General features: G+C 33.9%; 1 protein-coding gene across 1 annotated transcript in view; it reads left to right on the forward strand.

The window, feature by feature from the left end:
- Positions 1-27,992, forward strand: part of LOC123662124 (papilin) — a 108,420-nt gene that overhangs the window by 59,563 nt on the left and 20,865 nt on the right. The window contains exons 2-29 of the mRNA XM_045597009.1: positions 2,879-2,954; positions 11,695-11,873; positions 12,022-12,165; positions 13,745-13,895; positions 14,289-14,412; positions 15,526-15,606; positions 16,174-16,349; positions 16,639-16,771; positions 16,981-17,203; positions 18,069-18,189; positions 18,342-18,521; positions 19,767-19,943; positions 20,630-20,815; positions 20,963-21,098; positions 21,303-21,433; positions 21,831-21,849; positions 21,962-21,994; positions 22,079-22,348; positions 22,459-23,079; positions 23,968-24,396; positions 24,652-24,711; positions 24,789-24,932; positions 25,165-25,375; positions 25,460-25,527; positions 25,657-25,857; positions 26,172-26,345; positions 27,410-27,527; positions 27,688-27,974. Coding sequence (XP_045452965.1) covers positions 2,879-2,954; positions 11,695-11,873; positions 12,022-12,165; positions 13,745-13,895; positions 14,289-14,412; positions 15,526-15,606; positions 16,174-16,349; positions 16,639-16,771; positions 16,981-17,203; positions 18,069-18,189; positions 18,342-18,521; positions 19,767-19,943; positions 20,630-20,815; positions 20,963-21,098; positions 21,303-21,433; positions 21,831-21,849; positions 21,962-21,994; positions 22,079-22,348; positions 22,459-23,079; positions 23,968-24,396; positions 24,652-24,711; positions 24,789-24,932; positions 25,165-25,375; positions 25,460-25,527; positions 25,657-25,857; positions 26,172-26,345; positions 27,410-27,527; positions 27,688-27,974 — 4,853 coding nt within the window. The remainder of the gene's footprint in view (positions 1-2,878; positions 2,955-11,694; positions 11,874-12,021; positions 12,166-13,744; positions 13,896-14,288; positions 14,413-15,525; positions 15,607-16,173; positions 16,350-16,638; positions 16,772-16,980; positions 17,204-18,068; positions 18,190-18,341; positions 18,522-19,766; positions 19,944-20,629; positions 20,816-20,962; positions 21,099-21,302; positions 21,434-21,830; positions 21,850-21,961; positions 21,995-22,078; positions 22,349-22,458; positions 23,080-23,967; positions 24,397-24,651; positions 24,712-24,788; positions 24,933-25,164; positions 25,376-25,459; positions 25,528-25,656; positions 25,858-26,171; positions 26,346-27,409; positions 27,528-27,687; positions 27,975-27,992) is intronic.

A 27,992-nucleotide genomic window follows, 5' to 3' on the forward strand; every position in this document is an offset into this window, starting at 1 on the left:
TTTTAAACGGTTTTATTTAGCTCACTCCGTTTGTTTTATTTTTTGTTCTTTATTCTTGGGTCAAATTTAGTAATTCAAATTTCACCCTCTTCCTGGCAACCGATTAATCTGAAATTTTGTATACACTTTGGATTTTGGTGACAATACAATTGACGTGCCCCACGGTTTTATTTTAGTCTAGTCTATGCATATGTTTATAATTCCCACGACTGTATCTATTTTATTATTTTTTGGTTTTTAGTACATTTATCTTAAACATTGCAATGTATGTTTAACATAAAACCGTTTAACTTAAAAAGTTTTTTCAGTACATTAATAGTATTTCCTCACATTTTCATTCAACATTTACTTACATCTACTAAAATTAACCTAAGGTGCTCAAGGTGAATATTTAACATACAGCAAATTTGGATTTCAAAGTAAACTTCAAATATTAAATGCGAAGACAAACAGATTGACAAATTATATTTCCTTAGTTTATAAAAGTAAACAAACATTTTGTGTAACTGTTTACACAAAAAAACCTGTCATTTATTTGTAAGCCTAATGCTCAGGCAGATCTGATGTAATTTTTAGACAATGAATTTCTTATTCACATCTGTGTCTATTTGATTTAACAATAAGTAAACATCATTTTACTATATACTGATATATTTTTTTACAATGAAACTACAGTTTCTCATGTATTCCAAAGTTTCTAAATATTTTACAAATTTGGAACCTCGCTTAAATTAGAATAATCGAGAAATGTTTCATTAAATTATTGTTGATTCCGTGAAACAGAAAAAATATTGTGAGAATGTTTATGTTAACTACGTACACGATTCTCTGTACGAAGCTTGCGACCGTTAAGCCTACACGGGTAAACCGTATTTTTAGCTATGTAGGTAAACGTTTATTAACATCAGTGCGTGTGTTTATTGGCAAGTTTACTCATCTATCATCTTGCTATCCCTTTGAAAATTTATATGGCGCTCATTACTCACGTGCATTGAAAATTTAACTATTTTAATCAGCTATTTCAATAAAAAATAGACAGTTTTCAAATAATTTTATTTATAGATATAAGTTATATATGGCGTCTTTTGACTTATGTCGTAACTTTTACAGTTTTATTCCTTTTCAATAATGTTTTAATTAAAACAGTGGACTAAAATTTTAAGTTACCATATAGAAATAGTCAATCCTGTGTAACGTTAAGAATCTCAAGATATGTTTACTCAAACGTTGCAGGTTCTAATTTAAGCCATATTTTACCCTAATTTTTATACTAATGCTTTAAGTATTAGGTATATAAACAATGGGGCCATTATGAAGAGTTATTTTAGGCTTCAAAGATTTAGGTCATCTAACAATACAAGTATCTTTAATTCAATTGTTTTTGTAACCACATTTTGGCTTTGAATATCTAATGCTCTTTAAAACGTCAATAGAATTGCATCATCGCTTATTACATATAAAAATTTGTCGCATGCTGATACCGCTTGCATTTAAATTTTGTTTCGATAATTATTCAGGTTACATAAATTTTAAAACCTAGGTCCTTTTTCGTCGCCAGGAAGTTTAAGATTAGGGTATGAAGTATCATTCAGAATGATTATTTGCGAATCATTAATAGTAATCAGAATAATATAAAACAAGGAGCAAAAGATAAATTGTAAATCCATATCTGTTTAAAAAAGAAAAAGGACCTATGTTGCCGTCTCCGATTGACGATCCCGTCTACTCTGAAGAACACGATCGTTCTTATATTACCACGTTTCTACCGACTATACTAATTATCTAACAAAACATTGTATCGAGTCATGGCCGGTAATTAAGTCTTTCCTTTTATTTATCTTTTTTTTAACTAAACCTCCGGGTCTCGGATAGTATATTAGACTAGTCGGCTTAATTAATGAAATATAGCGTTCAGCGTGCGGACCAGGCTTTCCTTTTTTACGTTAGAGGAAAAACATTTCTTATTAACGTTATAAAATTAGATTTAGAACACACACTAAACAAAATTTTCAATCATCTTTTTATGCAATTTATTTGAGAGAAATCATAAACGTATTTGTTCTTTTAGAAGTATTAGACATTAGACACTATCTATTGAATTATATGAAAATATAGTATTTCTATTGTTAAATAAAAAAATCCAATCTAGTCTTTACTGATTTGATGAACCATCATTCGAGCCACTATCTAATGAAGATATCATCAGCGCCAGAAAAGGTTTACAGTTAACTATCGTGAATCCTTTATCTAGAAACTTTATCGATACCTCACAGTCGATAAGGACTTTACAAAGATATATATCGATTTAAAATTTTATGTCCACTATTACGATGTAATTGGATTTCTAAAGTGTTGTAAGACGTCGGAGTTGACGTTTATCTAAGTCAAATAATCTTCAATTTCTCGTCTCGTTCAAAGCACCGCTGCCCGCAGATGTAATGCTCACAAAATTGGACATTCATATCGAATTGATGACCCAAAAATATTTGTGGTTTGAAGTAGGTATTTTATTTTTATATGTATGTAAATTTACACATTTTCTTATACTTGATGTGAGAAAATTGTGTAAGATTTTTTTTTTTTGATATAGGCAAATAAACTAGTTTTTTTCCTTTTTTTGGAAATTTATAAATATAAAAAAAAAACATGATAGCAAATTTAAGAAGGAGCGTCGATACTACCAATTCGACCAATAGTTCATAGCTAGCCAGCCAATAATAGAGGTGAAAAAAACCCAAAATGTTTAATTTCAGATTTCAGCTGATACTACCAATAAGAGTTTTCAAAAACTTCTAATAAAGTTTAATATTTAAGATTAATTATTAACGTTGGAGTCATTTTTTTAAATTATTTAATAAATTTATTTATTTTGTTACAGATCGCTGCTTATAGCAGCCATCGTTTTAAGTAATTGCATCACATGGACGGCATCAAGACATCACTACACGCATAATGTAAGTAGGATTGTAGATAATTCTCTTTATACCACTATCAATAATAATTGACCACAATTATAACATGCCTTTAATATATCCACTTTAAATCGCCATTTTTATAGTCTACTAGCTTTTGCCCGCGGCTTCGCTCACGCAAGAAACCTTAAAAAATATATAAGAAGTTGCTTGCATGAGTACATTGCCGGTACCGAAAAAGATGATTCATTTATATTTATTAACTGTGAACATTATAGTAAACTGCTGTTTTGATACTTACAAAAGACTAAGGTTCCGTTTGCAACTTCGCCCTTCCGTTTTATTCCCGAAATATATAGCATAATTATGTCATCGTGTCTCAGTGATATAGTAGTACTAGTAAATTTTTAAAATCAGTCCAATATTTTTTAAGTTTGCCCTTTACAAACATTCAAAATATAAAACTCAAATCTTTCTGCTTGATAATATTAGTGTAGATTGTTGGTGGTTAATTTTTACTCGACTGCAATGCAACGATAGTTAATGCACTTGCATCATTTCTGTGTACACATGTACGAGAAAGTGCTCAGCCATTAAAACCTTAACGATTTCCTTTCTGAACTTGTAAAATAAATATTTATTCGTAATTCATAGATTCAATTTAATAATTTAACAACTTTAGTTTTGAATTATTTTATTGTCTGTAATTATTAAGCATTTGAAAAGAGGAATAAAATAAGACGTTTTAACTCAAAGCTTATATTTCAATTAAGTTTAAAACTAGTAGGAAATGTTGTTTATTTCAATACAAAAGTTATACGACAATATAGGAGTGACTGTAAATTTGGTTTTTTATTAATTTATACAACCTAAAAAGTTTTTCTTATATTATTACTTAGACTTTTTTACAAATATATTTAACAAATATAAAAGATGTTTGATGATGTTTTAACAAATGTTGGAGACGAAATATGACGAAATGTGATACATATAACAGTAATAGTATATTTTATATATATGTAGTATATACATAACATCATCATCGTTCCAGCCTATTGCAGTCCACTGCTGGACATAGGCCTCCACAAGTTCGCACCAAAACATACATACACATATTGTTCGGCAGATTATTCAAAAGACAGAAGAATATAATCAACCGCTGTGTATGGCATTTGTGGACTACGAGAAAGCCTTCGACTCTGTCGAGACCTGAGCTTTCCTGGACTCTGCAGAGATGTCATATCGACTGGCGATATATCGAGGTACTGAAGTCTATGTACGATGCGGCGACGATGACCATTTATGTCCAGGACCAGAGAACAAGACCCATTTTCCTCCGGCGTGGAGTAAGACAGGGAGATGTAATATCACCGAAACTGTTTACCACTGCGCTGGAGGATGTCTTTAAGACCTTAGATTGGGGGGAAAGAGGCATTAACGTCAACGGTGAATTCATCTCTGACCTTCGTTTCGCCGACGATATCGTCATCTTTGCGAAAACGTTGGATGAGTTAGGCCAGATGCTGGCCGGCCTAGACGGATCCTCCCAGCGTGTCTGTATGAACTTGGACAAAACGAAAGTTATGTTTAACAACCAAGTCAGGCTTAAACCACTAAGTGGAGTTGGACCGACGATTTACGTAAGATTGCCGGTGCAGGCTGGATGAGGATTGCGGAAAACCGGGATGTCTGGCGCGAACTTGAAGAGGCCTATGTCCAGCAGTGGACTGCAGTAGGCTGAGCTGAGCTGAGCTGAGCTGATTTCTAACAAAATAAAGCTATTTCATTCTGTGAAAACGTTATTGAAAATAATATTTGGTAATTTTTTAGATTTTATATCGCTGCGAATAACTTCTTTATTAGTGTTCATTGTGTCTGATATTCTTTGAAAATGATATGAAAGGACGGTCTTTTATGGGTATAGTTCTAAATAATATAATATTTCTACAAAAATATCTTTCCAAAATTCTTCCCAGGTCGAAGATGAAATGAACCGATAAGTTCCATAGTTATTTCAGTAAATTAATATAACAATATTGTAGCATAACGTCCAAAAGTAAAAATGCTAACAAGAATGACTAATAATAGACAAGCCTAATAGATAAAAACTATAAATTTGACTACAAAGGAGTTAGAAAGCTTTATATTTAGTTTATTTTGATACACCGTTCATTGACCGAGCGATTGGATAACCTTGACTTTCAACGCAATAAATTCTCATACAAGACCAAAGTTCATAATTCACTACAATTGATCATTACGACGAAATGTTAGAAATCACACATCTGTTTCTATTGACTATCCTTATTGTTGTATATCATTCGCTGTGATATCAAACGAGTAATAAATGTTTTCAGTTAGTTTTGCTGTAATTCTATTGATTTCAATTGTTTTTCATCATTTAGCAATAAATCGTGCCTTGTTCAAAACTAGATATGTTTTAGTCGTTTGTTCATACCTAGTTAGTTGTTTAATTTTAAATACTATTATCAAAGAAGATTTAAAATACAATATAGTTGTTATATAACGGCCATTCTCCGATTAGCAAATTTTTCGTGTCCGGGCTTGTTTAAACCGTAATATCATCATATTCAATCATGCACTTTTTTATATATTTTAGATAGCATCCGTACCTAGCTGTAAAAAAAATATTGGCTTCTGTTTTAAGTAATTAAGACTAAATTAATTTAACTTATGTTCAAAAAACCTCTGTTCTCTAATTACCGTGGCGTGTCCGCACACCAACTTAATCTTAAAACTTGCTTGTAATTTTTATAGCGTATAGATTTACTTTGATCCATTCAACGTTTTAAACGATATTAAGCAGCGTGTATCGCATAACAAAATATCAACTCAATAGAACCAGTCTACAAATAATTATTATGAAGTAATCGTATGTCCAATGGAAACTTCTAATTGCCGTAACATCTGCTGTTCTCGAGTGCACATCCCTAAATAAAAGTATTTGGCACATCACTACCGTACGCATCGCGTCTCCTCAGTGTGTACCGAGGTCCATCAGCAGTTGTATGACTCTCATGTTAGTGTAGCGCCAATGAAGCACGTGAGTATATAATTACCGTAGCCTTGGTTAAAAACTTTTCTAATTACCGTTGTTCTTATTTTAATACTAGATTTTTAAGATAGACCCAAGTTGATCATGTAAATGGAGACAGTACTTTGGCCTCCGTACGTTGTAATAAGCTAGAATTTGTATACTGTGTCGGTTTTAAACATTTTTATGAAAATTTATCATTTTCTAATTACCGTATACTAATTACCATATGTTTATAATTACCGTTGTATGAAAAAGTAATACTTGTTTACCGCGGTTTTCGTAGATTATTATTGTTATTGTCCGTAAATATGTCTATATTATATGCTGACCATTCATCAAATTATTTAATTTATAGGATAGGAAAACCTCCAAAGACCAAAGAGGAAGTTAAAGAAAATAGAAGGTTTGCCGCGCGACAATGCCGAGAACGAATTAAAAATGCCCCTTTTTGTATTAGCAATAAAAAAAAATAAAGGAGAAAGAAGGGTGCAATAAAAAAATAAAAAAATACTGCCTATATGCGAAATGTCACCAAAAGCCGGAAGAAAACTCAAAGAAGTAGAGAAAATTTCAGAGCTTACTATAAAAGACAAAAGGAAAAGGGAAAATTGAAAACAATAAGGAAGAAGTGACCTTAGATATAGAGGTGCTTGATAACAATATAACAGATCCTCTTGAAACTTTGGCACACCACATCTGAATGATTTATCATACTCGCTGCACTAAAAAGTACACTAAAAGAGTACAAAATTGTCCCGAAAATCCCAAATCAAAAAAAGAAGATAATCAGCAAGACGAAATTTTTCTGCAGTCGACTTTTTTTGAAAAAGAATTAGTTCCCTTGAAAAAGACACCAAATTTTAAACCTTCTTTAACCACATCAACGCCGCGTCCATCTAGTCCTCTGTCATCATCTTCTACTGAAAGTATGTTATTTTATTATTAATCAATAATGAGCATTTGACCGAAAATAAAGATACAAGTGTGAATATTACGGAACGAGCGTCTTCCTTGTGTTCAACACCAACTTCACCAACTTCACCATCTTCAAAGATAACTGTCGAGAAACCGATACGTAAAAAATCTCACTCTTATTGTTATTTAGAAGGCATGTATAGAAAACAAATAAAGAAATGTCATATTTGAGATAAAACAATAGAGCTAAGAAGAGCAAAAGAAAAGTACAGGAAGCAAGCATTAGGACTGAAATATAAAACACGTTACATCCAAAACCAAAACAAAGTCATGATAAGAAGCAAAGTATTTACATAATAATAATATAGGGACTACTGTAGAGAAAACCAAACAAGACGTCCAAATTTTTGTAGAGCAAGATGAGATCAGTCGCATTTGTCCTGGCAAGAGAGAATATAATTCAAGAAAAACGTGGCGTGAACTCAAGTGTCTTGTCTTGTCTTGCCCATAGTCACCACGCTGGGCAGGCGGGTTGGAGACCGCAGGGCTGGCTTTGTTGCACCTAAGACGCCGCTGCCCGTCTTCGGCCTGTGTATTTCAAAACCAGTAGTTGGATGATTATCCCGCCATCGGTCGGCACTTTCAAGTTCCAGGGTGGTTGTGGAACTGTGTAATCCCTTAGTCGCCTCTTACGATACTCACGGGAAGAGAGGGAGTGGCTATATTCTTACTGCCGTAACCACACAGCATGTTTTCTAATTACCGTTACATTAAATATAAAAATTTTCTAATTACCATACCCATAAATTTTTTAAGTCTCATTATCTAGAAAACCACAATTAACTGTTACATGCCAAATTAATTATTGAATTCGTATTTTTGATTTGTTTCATATTTTAATGTATTTAAGTCAAATCAGTGAAAAATAAAAAACGTCACGGTAATTAGGCAACGCCGAATCGGAGAATGACCGATAAATGTAAATTGATTTAAGAGTTTTTTTTCTATTAGCTACATCAATACTAAACTAAAAGTTACATTTCTGTAATTTACTTATTTTAGAGCGAAACAGCTGCTCCTTGACGTCATTTAACCAGTCCAATATATTTTTTTAAATATAATTAGGCCGTACGGCTCACCTGATACTAAGCGATTACCGTAGCCGTAGCTTATAGACGTCTGCAACACGAGACTGAGACCCTATCCCCAATCTCCCCAGGGGCTCTGGTCACCTTTCTCACTAAAAGGAACACAATACTGCTTGAAAACAATATTATTTAGCTGTGGCCTTCTGTAAGGTCGAGGTACCCCAGTCAGTATTCTGTAGGTAATACCCCAGTCAGGCTTCTCCATATTTTGAGCAGGAGGTTTCCTGCTGTGCCCTACCTCAGTTAAAATGTATTACGGCAAATAAATATTAAAAATATATAAACTCAATATTTTTATTATTTGGTCGCCCCAACCGGCCTGCTCTATGGGCAACACACATGAGTTCACGTCATTTTTGGCGCGAACTTATGGAGGCCTATGTCCAGCAGTGGACTGTAATAGGCTGAAACGATGATGATGATGAAATGATGAATATTTTTATTATTTCCTGTTATTATATTACACATCATTCACGGGCTCTTAGTTGCCCATGCCTTTTGATAAAATATTACAATATAAGTACATAAAATGTTTGTTTCTTATCGGCGTGCGTTTTTTTACGATAGTTTTACTTCAGACTAACAGTTCAAAGACTGCCTAGAATTGCTAGGATAAGGTCCGGTATCGACAGCTTTTTCCTGTTGTAAATATATCTCTAATATATAAAAGTCTCGTGTCGCAGTGTTTGTAGTTAAACTCCTCCGAAACAGCTTGACCGATTCTCATAAAAAATTGTGTGCATATTGGGTACGTCTGAGAATCGAACAACATCTATTTTTCAACCCTCTAAATGTTAAGGGTAGTCCACCCCAAAATTTTTATTTTTTGTTTTTAGATAAATTATTTATTTTTTATTTTATTATGATTTTGCGTTAAAAATACATACAACCCTAAATGTTCACCCTTCTACCACCAACCCCTATTTCTTAATAGCGTTTAATGGCAAGAAAACGTTTGCCGATTTAGCTAGTAATATATATGAAATATATATATATATATATATATATATACTTAATATTAATTAGAAAGTTTGACTCCTTATGTGTAGAGACACACATATATATACTTATGTATATAGTCGTCAAGTTATAAAATTACGTGGGAATCAAATACGATTTCGTCTAATCGATGAATCGACGTCGAATCGAATCACAAAAAGATGTATTGAACTTATCTTCAATCTATAAACGAGTCATATTTTTAGACTACTACAATTTATACTTCTATACTATACTATATCTCTCTGTATAGAGTATAATATGTAGAGTATAGTAACAGAGTCAATACACATTTTTAAGCGTTCCTATTATTTCCGTATCTAATTGAAAGTTTATGAAAGGTATTTATTTGTACGTCTGTTTAATTCTTATCACGTAATAAACAGACGCGAAGCAGACGCAGCGTGAGATCACTGTGCACGCACGTTTATACGACTATTTAATGATGCAGGGTTGAACATTTACATTTACTATGCATATATGTCTGTGATAATATCAACGATTTACAGAATTGACGATGCTTTTTGAGGGTCGGAAACTTGAGAACAAATTCCAGTTACCATAATCTTTATAATTTTATTCAAATCGAATTCATCTTTTTACCATTATTTTAAGATCGTAGATATATTTTATTAAAATTAAAATAAGTAGTATTTTAATGGTTTACTTTCGACAACCTTAACATCTCATTATGAAAACTATGGGAACTTATAAATCTAATCAGAAAGGCGCCACAATTGATGAGCGCCTTAGCTCCGCGTGACGTGATGTATCAGGTCATCCTATATACTATTTTTGATCCATGATTATTATGGCTATAAATGTGGCTGCTGTCACGCAATAATTTACATATTCCTATTATTTGAGCACGTGTCACGTGTCAACGTGATTGATGTATAAGATTATTACATCTGTTGAAAAGATTATTTGTGAAAGTAATTGTAAAAAAAACGAACATACATTAATGTATGTGTAATCTTTATTAAGTAACATAGGTACCAGCTTAGCATGATAATACTCTGGGTGCTAATCTCCTATTATACGAGTACATACCAATTTGTCCTTGATGTCACTGATCAAAAATTCTTATGTAAGGATGAATAAAAATTTTAAAGTCATTTTTCTGTAAACTTTATTTATTTATTTATTTATTTATTCTTAATGTACACCAAAATACAGACACATAAAAAGAAAGATACAATACAAGATGTACAAAGGCGATCTTATCGCTAAATAGCGATTTCTTCCAGATAACCTTTGGGTACTGGACACGATACAGTAGCAGCGGTTAGAAGTAAACTTCTGCTCAATCATCGGAAATATTTGGAATCAGTCAGATTTCAAAGTCCATTACCTACCTCGTACCCTTTCTTTGTTGATTTAGCCGTGCTCCTTGACCAATCAAATAGTAGTAAGTTTGAACTCCATTTTCAAAATGACTTGTTGAAATAAACCATTCAGAAAAGCGTTCTAAGCTGAGTGACAACGATGATCCTTATTTCCTCAACGGGAATACACATTAGGTATTAAAAGACATTTTTAGTTTTGAAGTTTTAATAATAAACTGTCAATAAAGTAATCCAGGACGTAAGTTGTTGAGGTGTTCTCGAGCTAAACAAACACACGTCGCGCTCGGTGCAAACACTCGTGCTCAAGTGCGTACGTGCAGAGCTCTTGCGTTCAAAGTGTAGCTATACGTTGTTTATCCTCATAACATTTAACATGACGGACGGTTCCCGCGGTGATCTGCATTATAAACACAAGTAAGGGTGTCCAAACACACGTTTTCTACATTTTACATTAGTTACTAGCTTATCCGACAAAGGTTATTTCTTGTGATATTTCAAATGCATAAAGTTCAACACAAGTACAACTTAACAGTTTTCTTCACTTTTTTTTTTTAAATACTGCATCCCGTAAGAATCTTTACAAAGTGTTAGGAAACTTAAAGAAGATAATTAGCTGAATTGATTAAGTTGTTTTCGAGTTTTCTGCTTAGCGCCTAATTAGCGATTCATTTTATTTATAAAGAGTTTCTATCTTATTATATCGTTCTTTATGGAGAAAGAAGGTCCTTGCACAGCGATGTGATGTTACATTTTGAGTCCACACGCCCACCAAATCACGCAAAATTAACTATGAGAAAGAAATCTAATCTTATTTTATTATTAAAATATAAAAGTTTTAAATGAGAAATAACCCTTAAATGTTGTCAGCAGAACTTAATGCAATATTACGTGTTACAGATACGTATAAGCTTAAAAGCTTTGTCGAATGCTGTCATTCAACGGATAAACCGATTATAACCAACTAATTATAGAAATTACAGTATCCAACCAAAAAAAAAAGAAAAACTTACTTAAATATAAAAAAAAAATTGTTCCTAAAAACTAATTAACTTTGTAGATAGTTTCATAATTAACAGGTATTTGACGGTACATTAATAGTATTATATGCTTGCATACTTATTTAAATGTATAAATTAATAAATATGTAAAAAATATTGTATCAAGTTCAATGTGATGTTGTCACACGTAAAAGCTTTTAAAATAAACCCATATGTATGTTTTATATATAACCTACTATAGGTAGGTGAATGAGTTAAGATTTATGACTATTAAAACTCAGATATTCTTGAAAAATTTATGAACATTCTTTTCAGGTAAATGGACATCGAAGCAGGCATAGGAGACAAGGTGCCGGACTATTCTTACCAGCCTCATACATAATACCTGGAGGGGAGGGTAGGGGCGCTTGGGGAAAGTGGAGCGATGTGTCTCCCTGCTCCAGGACTTGCGGCGGAGGAGTCGCCAGCCAGAAAAGAATATGTTTAGAATTTGGGTGAGTTAGGAATTTAATTTATTCTAATTTTAAATTCTCTCGCATTGCTTTAAGCGGTTCTGTTATAAAAAGTTTTCATTGGCTGAATCTGTTACGAACTGATAAAGCTAAAACAATTTTAAAATAATATATATGTATGTGTCTGTAGGTCAGACGGTCAGCCTCTGTGCACGGGAGGCGATACAATGTACTTCTCATGTCAAACGCAAGACTGTCCGGAAGGCGCAGGCGACTTCAGATCCGAACAGTGCGCACAATACGATGACAAGACTTTTAGGGACCAAAAATATAAGTAAGTTTTTATTATAATTGAATTTTTATAAAGTATATTAACGAAATCAGAGATATTATGAAACTGTTAGTAGTTTACAAAGGAAAAAAAAAGTGGTTGACGGTTCTTTGGACCAGTCGTAACAAAGATCCTTTCGCTTTTTGGTTTGACTGTACAGTCATAATTTATATTGTAAAATATCGAGTTTTTTTTTTTAATTATATAACTAGGGTGCTGTGTGGCTACGGCACTAAAGAATTTAGCCACCCCCTCTCTTCCCGTGGGTGTCGTAAGAGGCGACTAAGGAATAACAAGGTTCCACAACCACCTTGGAACTTAAGAAGCCGACCGATGGCGGGATAACCATCCAACTGCTGGCTTTGAAATACACAGGCCGAAGACGGGCAGCAGCGTCTTCGGTGCGACAAAGCCAGTACTGCGGTCACCAACCCGCCTGCCCAGCGTGGTGACTATGGGCAAAACACATGAGTTCACGTTATTTTTGGCGTAAACTTGTGGAGGCCTATGTCCAGCAGTGGACTGTATAGGCTGTAATGAATGAAAAAAAAAAAAAATATAACTAGGTTATTGTCTTATCTTATAAACATCTGTAACGCTACAAGCATCGCTAGCGCGTTGCCGACCTTAAACCCAGTCGCTCCCCAGGAGCTCTGATCAAAAAATCTTAAACCAATTTTGTGCTATTGTTACTGACGCTGCATTAGGTCACAAATTTTTCACACACTTACAAATTTTTTTCTCAGCTTGAGTTGCATTTTTCCCTTTTTTTAAAATAAAACTTTAAAATGTACTGAATCTTCTTAGTGGGATTCACCTATTTTGGCGGATAGAAAAACAAATGAAAAGTGGCAGGAAACTATTTTTTTTTCACATTTTCATGGTATCAAAAAATCAGCCAGTTACAAACAATACAACCAAAAAATTTAAGTTGCAAGTTTTTACTAGACAATACGAAAACTTTCAAAAAAAAATCATAAATAAAAAATACTGAATGATGGAAGATAATTAAAGTGATAGAAACAAAAATTTAGGAATTAATTATTACTTCGGAACTCATTCAAAAAAAAAAAAAAAAAACATTAAAAAAATTATAAATTGGTAGAATACGTGGTGAACTTCGTTTTCTAAACTACGTCTAACGTTTTCTGAAAATATCGTTTTTTGAAGTAAAACTTTTTTACGCACGCGTGACTCGGGGAATAAGCTGGGGAATGCATGACGAAAGAGTTACGAAAAGTGTGATCGGATGAGGTGAACGGAAGTTGAGAGGGAGATATAAGTTAGATGGAGCTAACTAGGTTTTACTTCATTCGTGTCGTCTAAAGCACACTCTTATTTTTTTCTTTTCTACAAAACTTGTCCTAAAATTAACGAACACAAAAGTGTTTTCCAATTTGGTGCAGTTGTTTGAAAGTTAGGCGCGTACACATTTCGGTGATTAATTTTTATTTTTTATAATACCTAGATGAACAATTTTCAATATACATAATTATAGGTAAGTAGATAGTGCAATGACATGAGAATTTGTTCGTAACATACGAAACGTAACATATTTTTAAAATTCGTTGATAACTTTCAGCTGGATCCCGTATACGAAGGCACCAAAGCAGTGTGAGTTGAACTGCATGCCTCGCGGGGAACGCTTCTACTACCGTCAAAGTCCTAAAGTGGTGGACGGTACGCGATGTAACGACGAATCCTTCGACGTGTGCGTGGATGGTGTCTGTCGGGTACTGATTTTACATCCATTAGATCACATTAAGGGTTATAATTATTCTTTATATTCTAAGATCACAAAGATAGAGGCTATACTTATAGACCCGTACCCTATCTGACGTGGCTTAATATGTGTGAATCATATGAATTTAATTATTTATATTTTTATTTTTAATATTTTACTAAAGTTAGAAGATCTTGTATACAAAAGTATACAGCCATTAGGAACTCTTGCGATGCCACTGGTCCTATTGTATTTTTAAGCGGTAACTGTAAGCTTGGTAGATTTACGATAGTGCTTGTGGACAAAACTATCTGAACATTCATTTTTAAAAATTGTGCCAGGCAACTTGTACGAGACATTAAAAGTAGCTAATATGTGAGTTATAACCAATGACATTCACCAGCCCGTGGGCTGTGACATGATGCTGGGGTCGAAGGCGCGCGAGGATAAGTGCCGGCATTGCCGTGGTAACGGCACCAACTGCCACACCTTTACCGGCGTGCTCGATTCGCAGGATTATAGGAAAGGTACGCTATATCACATTTATAGTTTGATGTAACTTGTACATAAACTATTGAGAGAGTATATCGTCAATTTATTCTCAATTTTTACACATACATAAATAAAAATAAAATGTCTGCTAGTTCTGCCTATATCAAAGGTTTTTATATAAGGACCTGATACTGTTACTTATATCTCATTCTTGCTAAAATTCGAATATATAAATTGTGCAGAAATAAATATACATATAACTAATATTAAAATCAACGTAAATGAAGTCACAGTGGAAACGACTTTATACTATGAATGTGTGAGTAAGAGAAGAGATTTGTATGTAAAATCGATAAACTCTTCAACTACACACTGAATCGATTTCAATTTTACATCGTCAACAAAAGATAAAAAAAAGAGAATCTTAATTTATCCATTTTTATATTATAAACAGACAGTTTAATGACACTCAATGTAATTACGATTATAAGGACAATATATAGATATTAAAATATTAAATCAAAACCAAATCAAAAATTTCTTTATTGAAGCAGATCAAGAGAGAGATGACGACCGCTCTGGTGTTATGGTGGGTTTGCCGTGTCGACGACGTCAAAACACTTGATTTTTGGGTTTATACAAATATTTATTTCCGGTCTGGTTGTTAGTCCTTGTGGGTCTCCTCACCGTGCCTTGGAGAGGACGTTAATCTGTCGGTTCCGATTGCTAAAATATACACCTATGATAGCGATCGTTACTCATAGTGGAAAATATATCTGCCTACCCGCAGTGAAGCAGCGTGGTGGATTAAGCTCTGGTCTTCCTATATTACAGGCTGAAATGTTGTCAAGCAGATTATAAGCACATTGCAATCGATACTATATAAATATCGAATTGTAATTAATAATTTTATTGTGGATTTATACTGGATATTTTGGAGAGAAGAATCAGGAAGAAACTCCGCAGTTACCTTTTAAAATACTTTATAAATTTAGCCACGTTGCATTAAAGATATTAAATATTTCTTATTACATATAAATATATAATACTAAAATAAACTATAAATAATAATAACTATATTATGTATTTTGAAAACATAATTTCTGCAAACTATAAATTTCATTATACATATATTTTTTCTGTTTTAGGATATAACGACATACTTCTTATACCAGAAGGAGCTACGAATATATTTATCGAGGAGCGGAAAGCATCGAATAATTATTTAGGTAAATCATTATGATTACTACGTTTATAAATATGTAATAAGAAGCACACACATACATTTCGACTTTATATCTAAAGCAAACACATTTACTTCACATTTGCCATATGTACGAAATGAATGAGATCTGCATTATCAATATAATAAGTAAAAACTGTCGATATCGCGCCATAAAATATGCGTAGAATATCTTTAATGTAGTGTAATTACTAAGAAAATAGTTGAAATAAAAGCAAAAAGCACAACGTAAACGTTAAAGTTCAAACGTTTGTTACGTTGGCGAAGTTATTACAGTAGGTACGACAGTATATAAGGATTTCACTTATACTTTATGTGAGGTATTTCAATTTATACGACATATAATCATTTTCTCGAGTTTTATTGACACACAAAATACACAAAAGTAATCAACACTACAACAAACATTGGTAAATCATATCTCATCAAACACACGACTGTTTGCGCACCAAACCAATTGTTGTGACCGTTGCGAGCAACAAGTCTTACGTTGAATATATTATTATAGATGTGTAAATAGCTAAATTTTGAGTCGTATCATTTAAATCGGCAGCACTACGAGCGAAACTCGACAACGTATACTACTTGAACGGCGAGTATCACATCGACTTCCCGCGGAGCCTCAACATCGCGGGCGCGCTGTGGCACTACGAGCGGTCACAGCAGGGCTTCGCGGCGCCCGACAAGCTGCGCTGCCTGGGGCCCACCACCGAGCCACTGTACCTCTCGGTAACGCTTACGTATTTCGTAGCCATACAAATTTTAAACCACACTAACTCAGTAGTTATTAGTGACCACGAAGTTCTGAAAACTCGTGCAGGAAATATTTAAATATATTTAAGAAAATAAAATATATTTAAGTGGTTATTATGAAGTAATTTCTTGTTTAAAAAAAGTAGTAAATACTATTACAAATAATCGTAAACCCTTAGTCTATTAGGAATTATTTCAATAAAATACTAAGTTTGTATACAACAAGTCGATTGCCCTAAATTTAATTTAATTTTAAATATTTTAGCTTCTTCTGCAAGACGACAATGTGGGTGTAAGCTACGAATACAGCCTCCCTACATCTTTAGCACCTCCTCCTAACCAGGAATACAACTGGGTACATGGAGAGTTCTCAGAGTGCAATGCAACTTGTGGTGGAGGTGAGTGCTTTATAGGAATACTTATATTAAAATAAAAGTACTGTTTACAAAAGAAATTAAAATATAATTGTGTGTTATTGTCGAATTATTTTTAAGTCTTGTAAGGTTATTAACAAGATTGGAACATCTGCTACTTCTTCGTGGATTTTTACTAGTCAACATAATAATATAATAATAATATCAGAAATGAAGCTATCTTTGTTTCCAAGGTATCCAAACACGCGAGGTAACGTGTCGATCACGGGAAGAATTAGAGACAGTTGACGAAACGCTCTGTGATGAGGGTTTGAAGCCAGCCACCCAGCAAACTTGCAACACGGAAGCTTGTCCTCCGCGGTGGGTGGAAGGCGTCTGGAGTCCCTGTTCCAAGCCCTGCGGGGACGGCGGCACGCGCTCCCGAAACGTGCACTGCGAAAAGTACATTACTAATGAGTGAGCACAAATTTTATGATTTTAACATAACATAAAATAACAATACGCTTTATTGTACACCAAAACAGAAATAATACATATCAGATTGATTTTAACAAATTACCATATTTTTTTTATATATTTACTAGCTGAACCCACAAACGTTGTTTTGCTATATATGTTATTAACCCCCTTAATACCCCTTTATAGCTTAGGGGTATGAAAAATAGATGTTGATCGATTCTCAGACCTACCCGATATGCACACAAAATTTCATAAAAATCGATCCAGCCGTTTCGTAGGAGTATTGTTACTAACATTGTGACACGAGAATTTTATATATAAGATTTACAGAAAGAAAAAATTATGTGATGAAAAATTATGTGTATTGTAACAAAATCAATGTACAAATTAACAGCGCACAGTGTTCCAAGAATAATGTTAAAATATTAGACACTACTAGCTATCATAAAAATATTCGTAGTTTATATTAATTGCTAAATAACTATTTATCTTTTAACGCTTTCATTAGTTTGCGAATTGGATTCAAATCTTTGGTTTGTAGTTAAACTCCTCTGAAACGGCTTGACCGATTCTCATGAAATTTTGTGTGCATATTGGGTAGGTCTGAGAATCGAACAACATCAATTTTTCATCCCCCTAAATGTTAAGGGTAGTCTACCCCTTTTTTTTATTTTTAGATAAATTATTTATTCTTTATTTTACTTATTATGATTTGGCAGTGAAAAATACAATCCTAAATTTTCACCCTTCTACCACCAACCCCTATTTTCAAATAGCATTTAGCGGCAAGACAACGTTTGCCGAATCAGCTAGTGTAATTATATGCTTTGAGATGTGATTAAAACAGTATAGTAACTTTCAGGTATCCGTCAGTTGTTGCCGACAAGGAATGTTTCGACCTCCTGGGACCAAAGCCAGAACTTTACCAAGAGTGTAACAAAAACGCTACTTGCCCTACTTGGTTCACAGGACCCTGGAAGCCTGTGAGTATACCGTCTTCACTTCTCGAATTATAAGCTACTAATATTTTTTCACCTAAACCTAATTTAGTCACTGTAATTATATTTATATGGTTTTCTTTTCCTTATCATGTACACAATTTCTAAAATAAGCTCACGTTTATTTTCAACTACAGTGTGACAAACTCTGTGGTGAGGGCAAGCAAACACGTGTAGTGCTGTGCCACCAAAAGAACAACGGTCGCGTGGAGCTGTATGACGATAGCGTGTGCGCTGGGGAGAAGCCGGCATCAGAGCAGACATGCATGTTGCACCCTTGTGAGGGCGTGGACTGGGTGCTTACTGAGTGGACTGGGGTAAGTGATTGATAATTTTTGAAAAATTATGCAGTAACTAGACCTTACTTAGAAGAGGTTTATTTCGATTTCACTATTTTATTCATATATTTTTGTTATTTTAAACGAATTTGTCTAATTTTTAACATGTAAAACAAAGGACTAATAGAATACTATTTCTACTAATATTAATTAATATTCTATGCATTTAAAATGTAATTACATTTTAAATGCACACTGCTACTGTTATACACTAATATGTTAACCACTTAGTCGATAACGCAATACAATGAACAATGTGATTCATCTCGTGGGGAGGTTTGGATTCATGTGCGACTGTTACTATACAACTAGCCGATAGTTGCACTGGCGTTATGCTAATGTGTACCTACACAAGCACGCAATCAACAAAAGTAATTGATTAAATTAGAGGTTTTACGAATAATCACTACATAGTATAAAACAAAGTCGCTTTCTCTGTCCCTATGTCCCTATGTTCCTATGTATGCTTAAACCTTTAAAACTACGCAACGGATTTTGATGCGGTTCTTTTTAATAGATAGATTGATTCAAGAGAAAGGTTTATATGTATAATAACATCCATTAAATAGTGGAGAAATACTGTTATTTTTGAGTTTTCTAATGTTATGTCGTAAATAATAATTATTTTTTTTCGCTTAAATTGCAAAAGCAGGCTGAACCCTACGAGATTTATCAAAATAATGTACTAAGTATTGTACACATTGAAAAGGTCTACAGAAAACTCCGCAATGGTATATACCTATCTCTTATGGATATCCCACAATAACATTTTTTTGTCATTTACTTTTTACGACAACTAATGGCTAATTTTCGAAGCGATTTTAACCAATACAGCATTAATCCTTATCCAATTAAATACCTTAAATATATTTTTTATTTTTATTTTAGCATATGATTTAAATGAATATTTTCGAAGATATTACAGATTTAAAAATCGCGGTACGTAGCGTTTGCGGCGGTTTCGGTCGGCTTTTACCCTAAGTTAACGCGTGCGGGCCACGAGCAGTAATGAATAAATCAAAACTACTGGATCGATTTTAATCATTTTTTCAGTGAATGGCATAGGCTATAATTATATTTTTTACCCGTGCGAAGCCGGAGCGGGTCGCTAGTAATATTATATTCTTTACTGTACACAAGAAAAAAAAAATACAAAAACAAGAAAGAGTATAAATAAAGGAGGCTTTATCGCATACAGCAATCGTTTCAATGTTTTGTTCACAGTGCGACACGTGCCTGTCACAAGTGCGCACGCGCGCGGCTCACTGCGCGACCAAGGATCACAAGGTGGTGGACGCGAGCCTGTGCGCCTACCACCCGGCGCCCGTGCTGGAGGAGAAGTGTGACAAGACCAAGCTGCCGCCATGCGTGACACTCTGGTACGCTACACAATGGAGTGAGGTGAGAATAACATTACATTTTTTTAAAATCTTATTTATTTTATAAGCCATACATCAAGTGAATAAGACTTAAAAATAATAACAATGATGCTTATACTCTAGGCGTTTCGTTAACAGTTGGGATTACTACTTAATGAGTATTTTTATAATAGTCAGATCTAAGATTCAACGAGTGTATGATAAAACCTACAAATCTCTGACTATATTCGGCAGTGAACCCTGAACTTAAGATTTGATGGAAAAAGAAGAGAAACTCACCAGTAGAGCAAATAGTAGAGTAAATAACATTACATTAAAATACTCGCTTTTTAGCGTACGTATAATCATTTCCGCCTGACAGTAAAATGCAAAAAAAAAAAAAAATTGAGAACTTATGTGATTGAGATAAATATCGTACACTTTGTAAAACATGAAAAATCGTTTTTCAAATAAGGGAACCGGCTTTTATCGTTAGATTACTGTAACTATCGTATGTATTTAATTTTTGTAAATCAAACTTACCAAGACATTATTGATTTTGTAAAATTTTTGCAAAGTTACTATATAGCCGTTTAGCTACAGGAATATTATAAAACTCTCAAAGAACCAATTACTTTAAAATACTTGTCTTAACAATTTCAGTTAAGTAGTTTAAATAGTTACTATTAATAAGATCTAATAAGTTGTTATCTGTTAATATTTTTTCAGTGTTCGGCAAAGTGTGGCAAGGGCATACAAAGCCGTCGTGTTTTCTGTGGATTATTTGATGGGGTCGGGGTCACAAAGGTGGATGATGACCGTTGTGATCCGAGTGAAAAATATAATGAAACAAAGGAATGCGAAATCCCTAAGGAAAAATGCCCTGCGAAGTGGTTTGCTGGTCCATGGTCTGAGGTGAGTTGTAACGTAATAGGTATTCGGTTTTAGTTCCGATTAACAACACTACGATAAGAGAGTTTATTTATTTACATTAGACTAAACTTGAACAGCTAAACAAATTGACATGAGTGGCTTAATAAAACATATAACTGATTGTAACAGTGTACCAAGAAGTGCGATGGTGGCGAGCAGTACAGGCGCGTGATGTGCCTGAGTGGTGGTCGAGAAGTGCTGGAATGTGACGAGCGAGACGTACTCGATTCAACACAGACTTGCAACAATGAGCCCTGCGGTGTCGGTAAGCCATATTCATACTTACATTACAAAAACACATTGATCCATTGAGCTCTCAAAATGGAAAGCGTTCCTAAGTGTCTCATTATAGAATAAAAAACCTAGTAGATATTAGGAATATTAAAACCCACTCTGACGTGTAACTCTTACATTGTATATGTAAATGGCATCACCAAATGTTTAATACATACCGCTACTCGAATTACAGATGAAATGTTACCACTTGACTCAAAATCATCCTCAATAACCGACGACGACGACAGTGAAAACTGCATAGAGGAAGAGGATGATTATCCCGAAGAAAACGCTGAAGCTTTCATAGCAGAATCAGGCACATTGGTATGTAGACGCAGCTTTAGGTTAGAAAACGATATGCATATCTCTATCGTTAATAATATTCAAAAGTTAAGGCAAATCGTAAAACAAATGGCGAAGTGGGTTTAAAGGCTTAAGAAGACATTACAATAATAAATACTTCAAAATAAATGGCCCCCAGCAGTAGGTCAATCTTGTCTTAGAGGCCGGAAATACAACAGGTATCGAATCCACGACTGTCAGTGAATCAGGTACTTACTCTAGCTTCTGTGGCACCCCATCGTTGAATTTTATTAATTTCTAAGTTGAATATTGTGACTCTTTTGTGTTTGTTATTTACCTATTTTCAATAACATTTAATATTGTTAAGGTTACAGGAAAAAAAATTTGGATAATTAAATCTCATTAATTTTTGTTTCAGGTACCTGACTTCGGAACTGGTAAAATTTTTACTACTTAATTTTTAGACTAGATTTTTTTGCTTTCATACCATCGTATTTTAAATTTTACTGTAGTAAATTTAGCAATAAAGTTGTAGTATCTCTTTTTCAGACTATTTACCCGAAGATACTGGGTCTGGATTTGGTATGCATTCATAAAGTCATTTCAATAATTAATACTATTTTTCACACACATACTATTATTAAATTAACAAAATAATTGTTTTAGGTGAAACCACTGATTTCTCAACGGAAAGTACTGTTTCTGACTTTTCCACCCTTTCCTCTGAATATAGTTCAGAAACATCGACCGACAGTACATTTAGTTCACCTGTTACTGAGTTTACAAATACAGTCACGGCGGAATCAACCGAAACAGATGAAACAACGGAAACAGATGAAACAACTGGAACAGATGAAACAACAGAAACTAGTCTAACTGATGATTCCAGTAAAACGACGACATCTGAAGAGCTAACAGAAACTACTTCGAATAAAGGTAATAATATTACGTGTATATGTTTGTGTTACATGCTTAATATAACATTCTAAATTATTACTAATATTTCCTTAATTTCCATATTATTAAAACGGATTCTATGGTAACAGACTTATCATCGACAACAAGTGAAACAGAACCTTCCACCACGGAGTCAACAGAAGAAACTACGGTAACTGATGTAACAGAAAGTACAGATAATATTTCTGAGAAAACTACAGACACGGAATCTACAAATACTGAAACAGGCTCCACAGAAATTACTGAGACTACTTTGACAAGTGACTTGACACCTGAATCAGTTACAGACTCTACAGAAACAGAAGAAACTAGTTCAGGTACAGAAACAACAGAAACTGGATCTACAGAAACAACAGAAACTGGATCTACAGAAACAACAGAAACTGGATCTACTGAAGCAACTGAAACTGGATCTACAGAAACAACAATAGAAGGAAATACTGAAACCACGGAAACTTCAGAAATAACAGAAACAACAGAAAATACTTCAATAGAAATATCCACGAGTGATTTAACTGAAACGACAGAAGAAGATACTGATACCACTAATGCATCTGTAACTACTGAAACAGGATCTTCTGAACTATCAAGCGCTATTAGTACCGATACTACTTTATTCGAAACAACTGAAAGAACTGGCGGTGAAGAAACGGGCATCACAGAAAGTAGTACTACTGAAAGTAGTACCGAAACTTCAAGCGAGTCAGCTAGTAAGTACACCTATTTAGATCATTATATGTTTATTAAGTAGCTGTACTCGCGATTTCGTTCAATTTCCATCCTTTTATCCACTATGTAAGTACATTAAAATGTCAAGTGATTTTTTTGATGTAATAACCTCTTATAAATCGATGAATACCGGCTGCAAAACAGTGACACGTTATACCTGAGCTTGAGCGTGCAAGGGAGTGCGCGGAACAAGCGATAGAGAGCCACGATAGGCCCAAGCATTTGCTTGTGAGTTTTATGACATACTAGCCGTGCTTGCGACTTTATCAGCATGGAATTTAACAAAATAATTATTGTCTAGTTCGCAGAGTTATAAAATAAAATAAAAAATCTAAAATAAAAGTAGCCCAAGTTACTCCGAGTTACAGCAAAACTATCATAGTCACTATAGTAAAGAGTGAAAGTCCTGTCAAAATCGGTTCAGCCATTTCAGAGATTAGCAGGAACAAACAGACAGACAGACAAACAAAAATTATATAAAATGTTATTTTGGTATATGTACCGTGTATAAATCTATATGAATTTAGTTAGAAGCGGTTATTTTAATATTACAAGCTGACACTCCAATTTTATTTATTTGTTTAGATTTATATCTCTTGTCGCTTTACATCTGAGCTAGCAGTTCTAAATAATTCAGTGACAATAATTCAATTTAATTCATAAAAGTATACAATTTTTCATCAATGTTAGTTTATGACATTATCACGTAAAGCTATCATCCGTAAAGCGACTTTACTGACAACCAAGTTTTTGGTTATTGCAATTTTTTCTTTAGTATATTTTATTTTCTATTTTTAACAGAACTTAAATGTTTATTTTTAATAGTTAATTCTATTAACTTACTTTTAATAAATTTGTATTCGATCCAGGTTCTCTCACAGAAGAGACGTCTACCGAAGTATCTACTGAAGAATCTACTAAAGATGAATCTGTTACTACTGAATCAAGCACTAGTGAGAGTGAATCTCTACAAACTACAGAAACTGAAACTAGTAGTATTTCAACAGAAGAAGAATCGACTGATTCAACAACTAGTTCTGGATTTTCATCAACAGAAATCAGTACATCTGAGACAGCTGAAGGCAGTACTGAATATACTACTGAATTTAGTACTAGTGTTTCTACTGAATTCAGTACTACGGAGTCAACCGAATCTTCTGAATCTTCGCCAGCTACAGAATCATCTACTACTGAATCTAATGAATTAGAATCTAGTACCACTGCTTATTCTGAATCAAGTACTTATTCGACAGAAACCACCGAGCTTGTAAGTGGTACCACTGGTTTAAGCTCAGAAGGTAATTATGATTATCATTTTGGCAAATTAAATTAAAAATTCTAGTTATAGATTCCAAAATATTGGTAAAATATAATGGAAGTCATAGTTTTTTAAATTTTATTGGATTTCCTCTAATGTATATTAGAAGATATCTGTATACCAAATAAAACTATAAAGATATCTATATCTATATATATATGATATCTATATCGATATAAAGATATCTATATACGAAATAAAACTACTTTAATGTCCCTAAATGTCTAAAATACAGGCACAGAAAGCACTGAAAGTTCGACCTCCACTTCGACAGAAGACGACACTGATAAGTCAAGTATGTAACAATATTTAATATATGCAACAAAAATGACACATACATACAAAGTTATTATTTTGATTTTAAATTTTTAGCACCATGGATATGGACAACCGTTGTCGAAAGTTCACCTAGGAAACACAAATGCAGAGCACGAAAGAAGGTTGCGAAATGTGTTCGAAGTAAATTTGGATGCTGCCCCGATAGGATAACCCCTGCTGCTGGACCATTTGACGAAGGTGAATTTAGATTTGATCTTGTAAAATATTACTTAATTTAAGTACAATATTAAAAAGTGCCAAACGTTAATTTTATGTATAGGAGATATGACAAAAACTATATAAACGGTAAATACAAACGGTATTTTACTAGCTCGTTCGTCCTGTATTAATAAAGACAAAAATAGCTTCACGTAAAAAGTGCTGTACTTAATTTCTTTAATTTAAACGGTATACTATAATGGTCTTTTAGGTTGTCCGAACCCTAAAACTTGCCAGGAGTCTCGATTTGGATGCTGTCCCGACGATGTGTCTCCCGCGACTGGACTTCGTGGAGCCGGCTGTCCTGTTACTCCCTGTAATGAAACTTTATACGGATGCTGTAAATCAGACAACTTCACCGCGGCTGAGGGCAATGATCAAGAAGGTTGTCCAGAACCACCACCACCTTGTCGATCTTCCACGTAAGCAAATATTATATTAATTTATTTTCTCGTTTATTTCAATATTAATTAGAATTTTCAATATTAATATCAACATTTTTGTAGGTACGGTTGTTGTAAAGATGATAAAACAGAGGCTACAGGTCCGGGAAAACAAGGTTGTCCAGAAACAGGTAAAATGTTACAGTATAATATTAGAATTGTGCTGAAAGTAAACTGATAAAATTGGGCAAGCAAAGTACAACAATATTTTATCCATGTTAATTTTGGTTGAAATTACTTAAATGAAGATGATATTTCAGTTACAGAAACTACGAAACCTGAAACGACTGAAACAACTGAAACCACTAAAACCCCTAAAACAACTAAAGGTATTCAGAGTTGTGCGGATTCAGAATTTGGATGTTGTTATGACAATGAAACTGACGCGACTGGACCCAATGGTGAAGGCTGCCCGTGCAGTATTTCTAAATTCGGTTGTTGTCCTGACGGTGTTACTACAGGTACTTATAATATAATAAAACGTTCCAAAATAGTCAAGGATATAAATTGCTTCAACATGCAACAGTTTTTTATTTTGACAAATAATTGACATAACATTGACATTAACATTTATGTTTGCGAGTTTTTATCTGGAAAAATAAGACTTAGTCAATGTTCAATTAAATGTAATTGAACATTGACTAAGTCTTATTTTTCCAGATAAAAACTTAAGGGACCAGATAAAAACGCAAGGGAATTATATCCTACAATTATTATCATGTTTAAATCGTTTTAATGTTAATTGAAATTTACAAGTTATTTTGATAACTTTTAGCTCAAGGCACCAACTTGGAAGGTTGTGTGATGACTTGCAACACATCCGCTTTTGGTTGCTGTCCCGATGGAGTGACGCCAGCTCATGGAGTAGACATGGAGGGTTGCTGCCTACAATATCCGTATGGATGTTGTCCTGATAACTACAAACCGGCTGAAGGTCCACATCTAGAAGGTCAACAATCTGGAATACTACCATACTTGCAAATACTTCTCGTATTAGAAGAAGAATTAACTTTAATTAAAATTAATGGCCAAATAAACAGTTAATACTTTAACATAACATAACGTAACATAACAAAACAAAACAAAACATAACATAATATAACATAACAACATAACATAACATAACATAACATAACATAACATAACATTACATTACATTACATTACAATACACTTATTTTTTAATTCACGATTAAGCCTGTAACATCTCACTGCTCGGCACGGGCCTCTTTCACCACATAAGAGAAGTATCAAAGCTTAATCCACGCTGATAAACTGCGGTCTGGTGGATATATTCCTTACTATGAGTAACGATCGCTACAAAGTGTCTATGATAGTAACCGGGATCGACAGCTTTAGGTGTTTTCTGAGGCACAGTGGGAAGTCCCATAAGGAGGATCCCATAAGGAGGTCCCATAAGGATACCAGACCCATACTGGAAATTAACATTTGTACAAACACAAATATGCATACTGAGGGGAAATCGAACCCGCGACCGCCGATATGTAGGCGCAAATTCGACACGCTAGACCAGAGCGGTCGTCTGTTGATTAAAACGTCCTTTTCTCTAGAGCTAACCTTTAATGTATAGAACACAAATAAGTATTTATATACAATACATTTTTCTTTTGATGTGATTATTATTTATAAATCGATGAACACCAGCTGCACGCAAGAAAAAGTGTCAAGATCAGCCCAAGTGTTGGCTTGTGACACATATTGTAATTTTTAATTAACTTCTTCTTTGTATTATACAAAATAATAACAATGCAGTGATAATAATTCAATTCCATTTATAGAAGTAGGTATGCATTTTTTCATCAATGTTTCTTTATGACCTTATTACGTAAAACTATCGCCCGTAAACAGACTTTACCGACAACAACAATTTCTTTTTTGAAAATTCTATGAAAAATATTGTAAAAAGCGTATAACTTTATTACGATAAAATGTAACTCATCATTGAATTGATGTAGGTATTCAAACGCAACTAATATAATTTTTTACTAAACAGGGTGCGATTGCGAGAACGCTCATTTCGGATGCTGTCCAGACAATGTCACCATCGCGCGAGGTCCGAACAATGAGGGCTGCGGCTGTGAATATAGTATATTTGGATGTTGTCCAGATAAGTAAGTCTATAAAAAGCCTATGAAATAATAAAAGCAATTTACGATAACGTGAACGAGAATATAATTTTATTAAAGATGGAATTTAAGACCTCCTGCATTTTGTCTTTCTCTGTCTGGCTTTTTTAAAACACATTTTTTTAAAACTTTATCCATTACACAGACACACAGCAGCTCAAGGTGGTGAATTTGAAGGTTGCCCCTGCTACACATACCAATTCGGTTGCTGTCCTGATGGTGTTACCATCGCCACAGGTCCCAACCTTCAAGGTTGTGTCTGCCAACAGTCCAAGTACGGATGTTGTGGAGACGAAGTCACAGCCGCTAGAGGTCCCGACATGGATGGCTGCGACTGTTCTAATAGCAAGTATGGCTGTTGTGCCGATGGAGTGACTGAGGCGCAGGGAAAGAACTTCCTTAATTGCACCGACATACCTGATAATCGACAAGGTAGAAAATTCCATATAA

The sequence above is a fragment of the Melitaea cinxia genome, chromosome 18 (genome assembly GCF_905220565.1).
Source record: "Melitaea cinxia chromosome 18, ilMelCinx1.1, whole genome shotgun sequence".
NCBI classification, from domain to species: Eukaryota; Metazoa; Arthropoda; class Insecta; order Lepidoptera; family Nymphalidae; genus Melitaea; species Melitaea cinxia.